At 36.4% G+C, this 12726-nt stretch overlaps 1 protein-coding gene and 1 long non-coding RNA gene across 2 annotated transcripts; both read right to left on the bottom strand.

Annotated features, from left to right (window-relative positions):
* On the bottom strand, positions 1 to 2019 carry LOC109040622 (uncharacterized). Its single transcript, XR_011899878.1, has 4 exons — positions 1602 to 2019; positions 1169 to 1283; positions 736 to 850; positions 1 to 228 (listed from the first exon to the last, which is right to left on the bottom strand). It is a non-coding gene; the product is annotated as an uncharacterized lncRNA (long non-coding RNA).
* A 1430-nt stretch (positions 2020 to 3449) lies between these two features.
* Positions 3450 to 12665, bottom strand: dx (deltex E3 ubiquitin ligase). The gene is made up of 9 exons (XM_019051017.2): positions 12382 to 12665; positions 11496 to 11712; positions 11134 to 11282; positions 9721 to 9895; positions 8409 to 8594; positions 7584 to 7735; positions 5720 to 6016; positions 5303 to 5445; positions 3450 to 3995 (listed from the first exon to the last, which is right to left on the bottom strand). Exons 2-9 carry the CDS (start codon positions 11692 to 11694, stop codon positions 3668 to 3670), a joined length of 1629 nt encoding a protein of 542 aa, XP_018906562.1. The 5' UTR covers positions 11695 to 11712; positions 12382 to 12665; the 3' UTR covers positions 3450 to 3667.
* Positions 12666 to 12726: the final 61 nt, after the last annotated feature.

The raw sequence follows: 12726 nt of genomic DNA, 5'->3' as shown, positions 1-12726 counted from the left end.
TATGAGCAAGATTTTAGAAGGCTTTAATTGATAAAATTTCATTTTCATTTTACAACAAAATCGAGGGCAATGGTGACACACTCTTGCTAGGTGATGTGACAGAAACTAATCATAGATAAACAACATTGAGCATCACTAGACGTAGACAAGTTTAACACATTACATTGAAGATTTGAATTCACATATCATGATTGCTGGATCTTCTACAGTTCGCCAACTATGCAGCTTCTGTGAACACAAAAGATACTTTCCTTAGAAAAAAAATCATTGTATTTTTCAAGTGAAGACAGTGCTCTGCCTTCTACAGGCAAACCATAAAATTACAGGACTGGGACATTGTGGCGCCTAAAAAAGTTGACGTACCAAAATTGAATGCGCCATAATGAATATGCAAAAAGTTAATTAGGCTCCTAAAAAATGAGTTTTATCCCTGCAAAGGTGTCGCCAACGATTGAAAGGGGAGGCAGAATGCTGAGAAACATTCCAACAGTTATTTACAGCAGACACCTGATATGGTGTTTGCTCAGTGTTTCCATTGAGTCTTCAATTGACTTATTAGAGAATCTTTTAAATTGTCAGTACATGGAGTAATTCACAATAATTACAGCAATATTAGTGGGTTGTTTCCTTGTTGGACTTGCACTTTTTGAGTAGGAGCGCATCATGTAATTTTGATTCTTGCAGTTTAGAAAATGGAGGAAAAGTCTGAGGAGTAAAACGAGGTTTTCTACTTACACATTAGCAAAATGCTGGGCTTGAAAACATGGTGAGCATTTTCATAAGGAAAAAGACAGGTTTTCAATGTGTGATGATTCATAAAATGTTTAACAATCTGCCGATTATGCAGCATCTGCGAACAAACAAGGAAATTTTTAGAATAACAATGTTAATATTCTTTGCATGAAAAGATGCATTTCATCGGGTATTTTCAGCAGACACCTGAAGTGGTGATCATTCAACATTTTCCTAGAGCCCTTTAATGACTTGATGTAGAATCTTTTAAATCGTCAGTACATGGAGTAATTAACAATAATTATAGCAATATTAGTGGGTTGTTTTCCTTGTTGGACTTGCACTTTTTGAGCAAGAGCGTATCATGTAATTTTAATGCATGCAGTTTAGAAAATAGAGAAAAAGTCTGGAGAGTAAAACGAGGTTTTCTACTTACACATTAGCGAAATGCTGGGCTTGAAAACATGGTGAGCATTTTCATAAGGAAAAAGACAGGTTTTCAATGTGTGATGATTCATAAAATGTTTAACAATCTGCCGATTATGCAGCATCTGCGAACAAACAAGGAAATTTTTAGAATAACAATTTTAATATTCTTTGCATGAAAAGATGCATTTCATCGGGTATTTTCAGCAGACACCTGAAGTGGTGATCATTCAACATTTTCCTAGAGTCCTTTAATGACTTGATGAAGAATCTTTTAAATCGTCAGTACATGGAGTAATTAACAATAATTATAGCAATATTAGTGGGTTGTTTCCTTGTTGGACTTGCACTTTTTGAGCAGGAGCGCATCATGTAATTTTGATTCTTGCAGTTTAGAAAATGGAGGAAAAGTCTGAGGAGTAAAACGAGGTTTTTCTACTTACACATTAGCAAAATGCTGGGCTTGAAAACATGGTGAGGGATCGGAGTGGAAAAACAGCATTTTCTCGCACTAAAACTGAGAACTTAGAGCACAAGAATCGAACACATTTTAACGGTGAACGCGCACTAATAACACTAAAGATATGACGTTCAAGATAAGAGCTAAGAATCCGCATCAATGACATTTCTCCGTTGCAATTCTCTCTGAAGGATCACAAAAAAACCTTTACGACTCCGTACTACAGGACCCCGTTTATTACGAATCTGAGAATAAATCCGAGCTGAATTATGTACGATATAGTGCTCTGTAACGCGCTCGACATTCTAATAGAATATTTTAAACCTAAAATGTTACTATAATAGAAAAAAACTTTAAAAAAATCGAGGAAATTCAACCGAAGACGCTTACCCGAAAGGCCGATGTTTTTGACTAACTCGTCCTAACCTCCAATATTTTTCCTCATCGCTGGATGGTATGTTGTTAGTTGGTGTTGATGTGCCTCACTGAAAACCCAACGTGCTCGGTCTCTATTTGTCTCTGGGTTAACTGAACACTCGACCTAGCTGCCACCTGGTGGGCAAACTCAAACCAACTACGCGTCAATTCCATCAGTTTATAGACCCTTACTAGTGTACCTGGCGCTGAGTTGATAATCTTTGTTTTTTTTGAAGTTATGTTTACAAACGTGTTTCGTGGGGCGAAAAGTAAATTCCCATAGAGAAAAAAAAGGAGGTGTTTGCATTTCGGGCATCTTGGAAGTTTTTGATGACTTGATGACGTAGGTGGGTACAGCTGGGTACAGCAACGTCCCCCTTCACGCTGTACCCACCTACGTCATCAAGTCATCAAAAACTTCCAAGATGCCCGAAATGCAAACACCTCCTTTTTTTCTCTATGGTAAATTCCCGGTGCTGTGAACTGAAGCTCAAATGACATATCTAGCTTTTGAGGAAGGCTTTGGTAAGTGCTTTATTGTTTCATCTATAGTTTTATGTACTATTATTTTCCAGTGATTACTTTGGTAATTATTCCAATTGAGTACTATTTATGATTTTTTTTCTCTGAAATTCCGAAATGGGGTTAACTGAACACTACCAAATGGGATTAAAGAGGGCATTCCCAGTTAACCCCATAGATTACAAGTTAGGCAAAACATTCACTAAAACTTGTTTTTTGATTTTAATTGCAGTATTTTAACAACTAAAAGGAGAAAAAGGACAACCAACCATGGGACCTATTCAGAAGTCATTGAAATAAGTTTTCCGTATCTCTTAGTGAAAATGTACATAATATAAGTATTAAGACAAACAAAAAATCATCCTCAGATGTATTTCTTTAATTTTTAAGACTTTTCCACTTGTTCATTTGACTTAATAAAAGTTTCCTCTTTCAAAAGTATGCTTTTTCATCTTAGTGTCCAGTCAACCCACCCCCAGTGCCCAGTTAACCCACCCCACGGGGTTAACTGAGCACTTTCCCATTTTTTACAAAATCTAAATTTTGACCATGAAGAAATTTAAAAAATGAAACATACTATTTTTTGCAGATACCTTACATTATACTGAAGACATTGTACTTTAAAGATTAACTCTATCTATCACCAAATTTGTTTTATGATTTTTCAAACAAAATGGTGCCCACTTAACCCCAGTCTACCCTAGATGAAACGTCAACAGAGATCCTGAGACACTGCGACAAGGAAAGGCCTTTTCCGCATCCGAGCGCTTCAATTAGGGCCGACCGGCCACTGGTGGGATCCTTTTGGAATATGGTACATGACACATTTAAATCCCTAAAGAATTTCAAGTTTTGAAATTAAGGAACAAGAAGGTGTAAAAAAGGAGACAAATTCTGTAATTTTCATAAAAAATATAAATATATTTTGCACAGTTCTCGAATTAATTTTATAAAAATGTAAAAATATAAAAAACAAAATTTTAAAGGTAAATATATGATAGAAAAATAAACAATAGAAATAGTTACATACAGAACAATAAAATAAAGATATGGCAAGAAAGATAAACAAGATAATTTTATAATGAAAAATTAATAAAAATCAAATCAAATTCATTGCAGTTCTTGATATATCTGATTATAGTCAAACACTCCGTGAGCTGCCAACTCTTCAAGACATCGATCCAAATATCCTGGATCAGGATGGCCATCCAGTCGTATCTTATGATGAATATCGTTCCATGTTACAACATCTTCGCGTCCAGTGGTGACTGAGCGACCGACTGTGAAGATCAACCTTCGCTTAAAAGCAATACTTAATAATCTTAGAACTAATCGGCCTTTCTCCGTGTCGGGTAAATAACATACTCTAGGAAAACCAACAGCATAGTAAGGTCGGCCTGGATTTGGATGTTCTGCCGTTTGAATGCCAGAGGCAATACTGAAAAAAAAAAAAATTTTAAGTTTGTTCAAAATTTGAAATAGATTTCGTTAAAAAAAACATAAGCACCAAAACGCAAATTTCTTCCTTGTCTTCTTCAAGTGGACTGAGCGTGTTAAAAGAGAACCAAGTAAATTGCAATGTTGCTAGAATTGTGCTTCGTTCTCTTTCCTTAAGCGATTTAAAAAAATAAAAAAAGGTGCTGTTTTTGCACCAATAATTATTGAAAAGTAACACAATCAGAAGAAATCTCTTTTTCTAGTGCAAATTAAAGTTTCTAAGGGCCTTGTCCCCACAAGGAGTTTTAGGGAGATCTGTCACAGCATCAAAATTCCACTAAAAAAAACTTTAAAGATGTGCAGCTGTCCCATCTCCATGGGGCAGGGCTCTCACCTTCCGGTGACAAGTTGGTGCGGAAAGATAAACTAGTAAAAATCGAGTATTTAAGCGGAATTTACATAATAATTGAAGACAATTAAAAATTGGACTTCATTTTGCAATTTGAAACTACAATATCTGTTCGTGAATGACGTGAGTACCATTAGCTTCGCTATGCACAAGATAGTTTTTACGACTGGACTAGAAATTGTAGCTTCTAATTGCAAAATGCAGTTCAATGAAACAAATTATTTAGATTAAGCAAACACAAACACAGGAGTGAACAAGAAAATATCGCAATATTTGCTTTCACTCCTCTTCTCAGTTAGTTTCGGACCTCCAAGAGGACCCTACTTGGGACTACAATTAATATTGAGTTCGTCAATATTTTTTGCACTGTTGTAAGTGCAATTTTTTGCTGCAAAAAATCGCAGGAAAACATCCTGCAGAGACAAGGCCCGAGAGAAAAAGAAATTGCTACACTCCTTTCAGATTATTGTAAGCATTGAATTTTTTTTCTGCTGTTGTCCGTCTACGTGCAACTTCATTGGTATGATAATAAAATTTCTGGAGATGCCTACCATAGTTTAAAAAAGGATTGAAACAAGTTTTCATCAGTACTTCAGTAAGCTAAAGATATTTTGAACATTGAATTTCTGCAATTCCTCAAACAAACTTGTCCGCCAATATGGATGTTTCTATGTGATTTACGATCTAAACTAAAAGGTTACCATGCTTGGATCCTCAAACTTTTCAGGCCAAAAAAACCCTCTTCAATGGAACACACCCTTCAAAATTAACAACAGTGAATAATAAAAATATTTTTACTCTAATAATAATGAATGGATAGCGGACCCGTCTCCTATTGTGTGAACTCAATTTTTTTGACAATAAATATGAAGGAAACTTAAATGTTAGGTGATACTTACTGATAAGTTATCTGTATAGTTCTAGCTTGAGGAAAACCTGGCAAAGACGTGCTAAGCGTAACCCACTCCATCGTGCCTGGAGGCTGGTTTCCTCTCTTCTCTCCATAAATCGTCATGCAAATTGGACACTGAATATACAGCCACTATTTAACAGAGAAGAAAAACAAATTAAATTGGTTAGCTTCCCAAATAACCATTTGGTTGAACTACAAAAAAATTAAAGCATTTCTACTTTTAAGAAGACATTTTTTAGATGGTTGTATAACTTTTCATCTAAGCAGCCTAATCAAGGGGGTATTAACAAGAGCTGACACCTGCATTCTTTAATGGTGAGGTTATTTCCAATTTCTATTTAATTATCTGAAATAAAATTTTTAAAATGTTGTATCAGCCACTCAAGTAGCGAGCAGAACTTACTTGACGAGCATTTGGTTGAGTTGACAGAAGTTCGTTGAGGCAATCCAGATGCATGCAATGCCGACACCGCACTAAGGAAACTACTATGTTTGCGGAAGAAATATCTGGTGCCTGTGTTAAGCTGACAAGACAAATAGGACATGCTTCTTCAATTCTCCTCTCAACAACTTCAACATATTGAGATATACATTCACTTGCAGCATCGATACCAACAATTGCACCTTTTCTTGGAGTTCCTTGTCGGCTTCTGATTTCAAAGACATCATCACTGCTAGCAGAGACATCCAATAGATCAGCCTGAAATAGAAATATAGCTCAGTGAGAAGCACCTTAGAACATTAGAACTTTATTTTTAAGGGGGAGATCCTTTGTATGTATTAATACCTGAGTATTAAACTAAAGCTTTACTTCAAAAGTGTTACATCAGTAGCTTCGAGCAATGGGTTGTAACTAACATTAATATTGTTGGAAAAATAGAGTCATTTCCATTCTCAAAATGCTGGAAGGGGCTCTCTTTATGAGGCCGTATCGGCAATAATGACAGATGTTGAGTTTTAAGAAAATCACATTCAGACTTTTAAAAGTAGAATACTTTCTACGAATACTTGAATACGTTCTTAGGTCAAAAAGGGTTTGATTTAAGAATTTTCAATAGAACAAAATTTTCTCTAAAAAATAGTTTTTAGAAATTTCAATTTGAAGCAATATTTAAAGAGCTACGGTGAATTTAAAAAAGGAAACATCCAATGTTTCTCCAGAGGAATTTTCTTATGCATACTACCAAGTCTTAAGGTTAGATAGGGGAGGTGAAACGATTGAAATTTACTAAAAAAACTATGTTAATTCTAAGTCTTCTAATCAATTTAAGAAAAAAACTAAAACTCAGATGGCTAAGTAAAAAATAAGGGACAAATCACTCTTCTGAAATAGAAATGAAATAAATTTTGTAGGTATAAAAAAATGAAAATCACACTCTGTAATTGGCAAAATTGGATGTAGAATTACATGTTTGGGTCAACTGAAATTTTTTTATCAAAAGGGGGATCATATGATTCATGGAAATCAGCGATGATTTTTTTTTACTTTGAAAGAGAGTTTTGACAAAAAAGATGTCAGTCGGAGGTGCTCAGCAAAGCATAGTCCTGGAGGATGGTCAACATATAGAAAGTTGCGAACAATACAAGTACCTGGGGGTGAACCTGACTTCGGATGGGAAGCTGGATCAGGCCATTCGGGACCGTAATCTTCTAGGAAGGAAAGCCATCGCCATGCTTAATGGGATCCTTTGGGACCAAAGGATTTCCAAAGACAACAAGAAGAGGATTTATAACTCGGTTGTCAAGCCTATTATCACCTATGGCAGTGAAGTGTGGCAGTTGAAGAAGCGGACCCAAGAAATGCTCAAGGCGACCGAGATGGATTTCTGGCGACGATCGGCTGGAATCTCGAGGAGAGAACGTGTCAGGAATGAACGTGTCCGAGAGATAATGGGCGTTGAGGGGACGATTGTGCACGATATCATGACCAAGCAATTGGTATGGTATGGGCATGTGCAGAGAATGGCTGATACCAGGTTGCCGAAGAAGGTGTTGGAGTGGGTCCCCCCAGGTAGGCGACGGAGAGGGCGTCCAGCCAAACGGTGGGTAGAGGGCATCCATGAAGAGATGGAGAGATGCCACCTTCCGGAGGATCTCTACCATGACAGATTCCTGTGGAGAATAGGCGTCGCAGAGCGCCCTAGCGCGCCGTAAAAGCGGCTCATACATACATACATAAGAGAGTTTTGAAAAGACAAGTCCTAAAACTTTTCATACGATGCGGGTCATCTTTAAAAAAAAATAAAGTGGATTAACATCTGACTTACACGAGAGGTGCGGAATTCACTTTCGTGACTAAGATAGGTTGAAACTGTATCAACACTGGGCCTTCTTCCACTTTTGGTGCTACTTGAGTCGGCATCTAGAACTGAGGAATCACTCGCTGGGGGAGAAGGTTCACTTACGCTACCCTTATGACCTGTATAAAAAAAGAGGAAATTTAAGCAATTACAAAGATAACTTACAAAAAATACAATAATAGAAAGAGTTTCTAGAGGCCTAATTTATAAGATATGAAAACATGCCTGTTGAGCACCCCAAATAATTAAAAAAATTATGAATTTTGAAAAGTAAAATCCATTTCAATTCTAGCATCAGATGAAAATAAATGAAAAAAAAATGTTGATCAACTACATAATGCTTCCGGCAGTTTTTTGAATATCAAAGGAAGAAAAAAAGGACTGGAGTGTGATTGCAGATTGAAGATCAAGGAAAGAGCTGTTGCCAAGTCTGCTTGTGAGCTCTTTTGTCCATGTGGTAAGAAATAATGTAAGCACGAATATTAATTTTCCTCGCATGAGGTCTACAGTCTACGACATGAAAAGTGGAATCGCAGGGTCCGCAAAGCGACTTTGTCTATTGTTTCAGGACTTTAAGGGTTGATAGGCTTCGGTTGATTGACCAGGGTTGTATGAATTAGCCAATGTACCCAAGATATAACACTTCATCAATACCATAAGTGAGTCACTGACTCTGCTTCTGGGCCCCGCTTTTTTGTGTCGTAGATTATGATAAAATTTTGACATAATGATGAAAGTAATACCATCAATTGTTGCAGCTGTGTGTTGAGGCAGCCATAAATCAATACTTACTAAAGATATTTAAATTGTTTAAAATTGTTCGAGCTATGTTGTTGCTATGAGAGTGACTCGCATCTGCAGGCAATTTGGATTTTTTCAAATGCTTCTTGTGGGTGCTAGAAAATAAATTTGGATGTTTTTTCACAGCTCCATCGGGCAAACAGCTACTTGTGTTAGGATGCTGATATATCCTTTGGCCTAAGAGAAAAGGAGATTTTGGTAGACAATAGTTCGTAAATTCGATCTAATTCAAAAAGCAATGAAGAGGATTTTGTTTCCTCCTTCCCACTGTACACGAGGGAAAAGGGCGGAGGCAAGGGCGGTATTCTGCTGTGCTAAGGAAGAACACTGTACAAGTCTTCAGACGTTGCCGAGTTTCCTCTGATAAAAACCGAATTTACTGGGAAAATTGCGAATATAATTTTCCAAAATTTTCAGACAATTTTGTATGCAATTTAATCCAACATATCTGAAAATTTCAAGGAATAATAAGTATGAATGTGATCAAAAATACATGTTTAATCAAGGAAAATTTGGCAACTCTCGAATGTTCATGCGGCATTATTCCTTGGCACGGCAGTATTGCTGTGGCTTTCTCTTTAAAGCCAGAACTGAGGATTGTCAAATAGGAATTTTTCTTGAATCAACTTTTCTCTATGATTGAGGTCTTAGGAGACGTTCATAAAATATAATATATTCATAAAATATTCATAATAATATATTCATTATATATGTAAGGATATAGGAAGGAGGGGGGCTGAGAGGAACACCACAACATTTTGTTTCACATGTTAAAGCATAGGGACCCACGTCACAATAGTGTCACCCAGGTAAACGGGGCAAAGGGGTTAAAAATTCCAAAATTTAGCGTTACATATTTCGTAAACGGCCCCTTAAACCTTAGATGCATCAAGAGAATTCCTCGGTTTCTGTACGTTAGAATTTGTTTCGCCTTTCTGTCCTCGAAGTAAAATAAATGTCAGCACTCCTTGACAATTTGTAGAATGCAAATGATATACGAAGTTTTAAATAAAATTAGCTGGTGGTTTCCTTACCATAATACATATCATTTAAAAAAATTTAATTTATGAAAATTTTGAAACTTTGCACAGGAAAAATTATTATCTCATACTCAACACCTCTGTTGACAAGGTCAGAAATGAGTTCTTCCTGCAGTTTCCTCTAGGTTTTACACCAAATAGATGCAGACAAACGATTTCAAATTATTAAATGGTTAATATTTGCCTCAAGTGCAAATAGAAATAGTAAGGGAGCCTATCAAAAATAGATTTTTCAGCATAAAATGACTTCAAAATCTACTTACTTGCCATGAGACAGGCTTCCTCAGGCTGCATTTTGACTAGAGGGTATGGTGCTTGTTGAGTTCTTCGGATATTCCTCACATAACCTGTTGTATTTCTTACTTGTGTTAGGTTACAAAAATTTAATTTGTACGGAAAACCAAGATATGTCTTGCTAAAGTCTATTGTTTGTTCACCCTGTTGATTAATGAAACACACAGAGGGGAGGTATTAAATACTGAAAAATTCATGTAATAGTAGGAAAATTGAACAGTTTCATTTTCTGTAAATATGAATTGTAATTCTTTACTTGAAGAAAATGTGACTTCAAATACTATGATTGTTACTTTTTTCCAAACTTTGAAGGATCAGAGTTTATGTGGAATGTTCTATGTCACTGGGTTCTTTTAGAAAATAAGATCCTTGACACATCCCATCCAACGAATGGGTAATATTCCCCAACATTTGAGGATATGCAAGATGATGGAAATAGATACAAATTGCCACTCTCGAACACAAGCATTTATCATTTGTTGTTCAAAATGTCTAAAATGCTCTGAATAACAATTTTTTCCAGGCACTGTCATTATTTTAAAGTCCCCTAGATTTCCCGGACAGTGTAAGGTAAACCCTGTATGAGTTAACTAAAAAACTACAGCTTCTTAAACAGTGATTGAGAGTGAAGTAGCTTGAAGTTATGCTGAAAATCTTGCCACAACAATAAAAGCAACTTTCTACAACTTCCTTGCGACCAACATTTTTTAATAATTTTAGGTTATTCGAAATTGATCTAGCATTTATACAGTGATACCTCGCTTGTTACAAAATGTTTGACTCCAAGCAACTTGGATGGTATTCTTCGGTCAGTTCAATCATGTCCCCATTCTTTTCATTGAGAATTCATTCAGCTAAATTTTTCCAAAAGTGCAAAAAGTTCTTTGCTTTCACAAAAATCAAGTTCGGTTCCACAAAAATATCTTTTCAGTAAAAAGACTAAGCGCGCAGGAGAAACCCCACTTTCACAAAAAAAGTAGCAAATTCGAACTTTTTTCCACAAGAAAGTAGCGCACTCTGCTAATTTCTTCTCTGAAACCAACTTGCTATTCAGTGTCTTTCCTGATGATAAATGCTGCTTCCTATTTTTAGAGAACTGAAAAATATTTAGAAAATAAATTGATGAAAAAAACTGGACTACTTGGAAAAAAAATTTCTTGTACCACAAAATTTTCTTGTACAAAAATTTCTTGTTTCTTGTCTTTCCGACTACCACATTGACTGCTGAATTTTGCTAATAGTTCTCTTGCTTAAAATATTTCTTGAGTTATATTCTTTTAGATCTTTCAAGGAAGGACCCCAGAAACTTCCGAAAACCCCAAAATCATAGGATGTTTATTGCATGATCAACTCTTGCTACCAATAATAAAAGAGCCACCTACCGATGCCCAAGCTTGTTCAATAAGGCACTGAGCCTCCATATCATAAGTGTGCCACTCGTTTGTGATATCTCCTTCCCACTCCCACTTAGCACCTTTCCCCGCTGGTGAATCTGGTGGATAGAACGTCCGCTTAACGTTGTAAACTGTGCCTGAAATTTGTAAATAAATATGATTAAACTAAGTCAAACAGTACAAAATTACAATGCAGTAAGCTTTGCTGCTTTCATAAATTACAGACTAAATCTGGGCTGCATTCTCTAACTTGGGTAACTACATGAAAGACACGAGTCAGAAAAGTAATACGGACTGAGGGCTTATTATTATTTTCTTAATTCTCACTTGCATTTATAAAAAATACTTACCATCTTCTTCTGAGCACTGCTGTTTAGTTCTCAAATTGATGTAGTAGAACTCCAAATTTGGATCAGCATCTGAGAGAATAACACGAGTGAGTTTTTTACAATGAGCTCTCTCAAGCAGTTGTGACACTTCCGGACTGTACGGTCTCCAGCGGCCTTGTCTGTTTTCCCACTCCCACACTACAACAGCATGGCCTGCCATGACTTGCGCTTTTAAAAACTGAAATAAGAGGAAATAAAATTGATTCATAGAGCACCGATCATTGATTGCACAGCATTCGAATTGCAGGCAGAAAATTGAAAATGAGGAAGTGAGCCTAAATTAGGGACAAGGAGTACAGCTATGTGAAAAGCCATACTGTTCCTTCCCAGCTAATTTAAAGATATGAATTTGAAATAAATTTTAGAGGCGATTTGCGAATAAATTGAAAACCAGTGAAAAAGGCTACCCCAGTTTCTTACCAAAATTCACAAATTGAGTTTCATAGACGCTCACTCAGTCGCGAGTTTATAGGGAAATATTTGATTTTACTGGCCATGATTAGGTCTCACTTTGATCTCCCCTACATTTTTCACTCCAGAATCAATCATGGGTAGGACATTACAGGACAGTGTTTTTTCGACCGTTTTTAAGATACTAGCCGGAGGCCAATGTATGATATAAGGCACCATCATAGGAGAGTTTCACCAAATTCCAGTCTTGAAAACAGCGAAGGAACTTGCCAATGCTAGGTCCATTGCAAAACTTACCTAAACTCGATCGGAATCGAGTTTCAGCTCAGCGAATGATGCCTGAGGCACCAACAAGTTAACAAGTTCGACAGAGCTTACCTCATTGCTGGTCAAGTAAGATAAGAATTTGAAGATACAGGAGGTTTACTTGACTTACCTGATATTACTCCCCATGATCAAATAAGAACAGCTGAATTACGTATGATTTGCTACTGTGAGCACAAATACATGTCTGAATTGTGGCTGAGACTGCTCCAGATTCTGAGTTAAACTGCTACTGGTGACACGGCTAGAGAACTGGATCAAATTGGATGAATTCGCGGAGTTGAATCTCTGCGGTAAAAATATGAAACAAAGATAATCGATTGAAACTAAAAGTATCACACGAAATTTTGATAAAATAATAGATTTCTGTCGTGTTTGGTGTTTCTTCGAACTCTTCCGACCGTGGGAAAATTTTGAGAGAAACGTCAAAATATAAACACGTACATCACCATTCAAC

The sequence above is a fragment of the Bemisia tabaci genome, chromosome 5 (assembly GCF_918797505.1).
Source record: "Bemisia tabaci chromosome 5, PGI_BMITA_v3".
In the NCBI taxonomy this organism is placed as follows: Eukaryota; Metazoa; Arthropoda; class Insecta; order Hemiptera; family Aleyrodidae; genus Bemisia; species Bemisia tabaci.
This window is presented reverse-complemented; position numbering and strand designations above follow the sequence as displayed.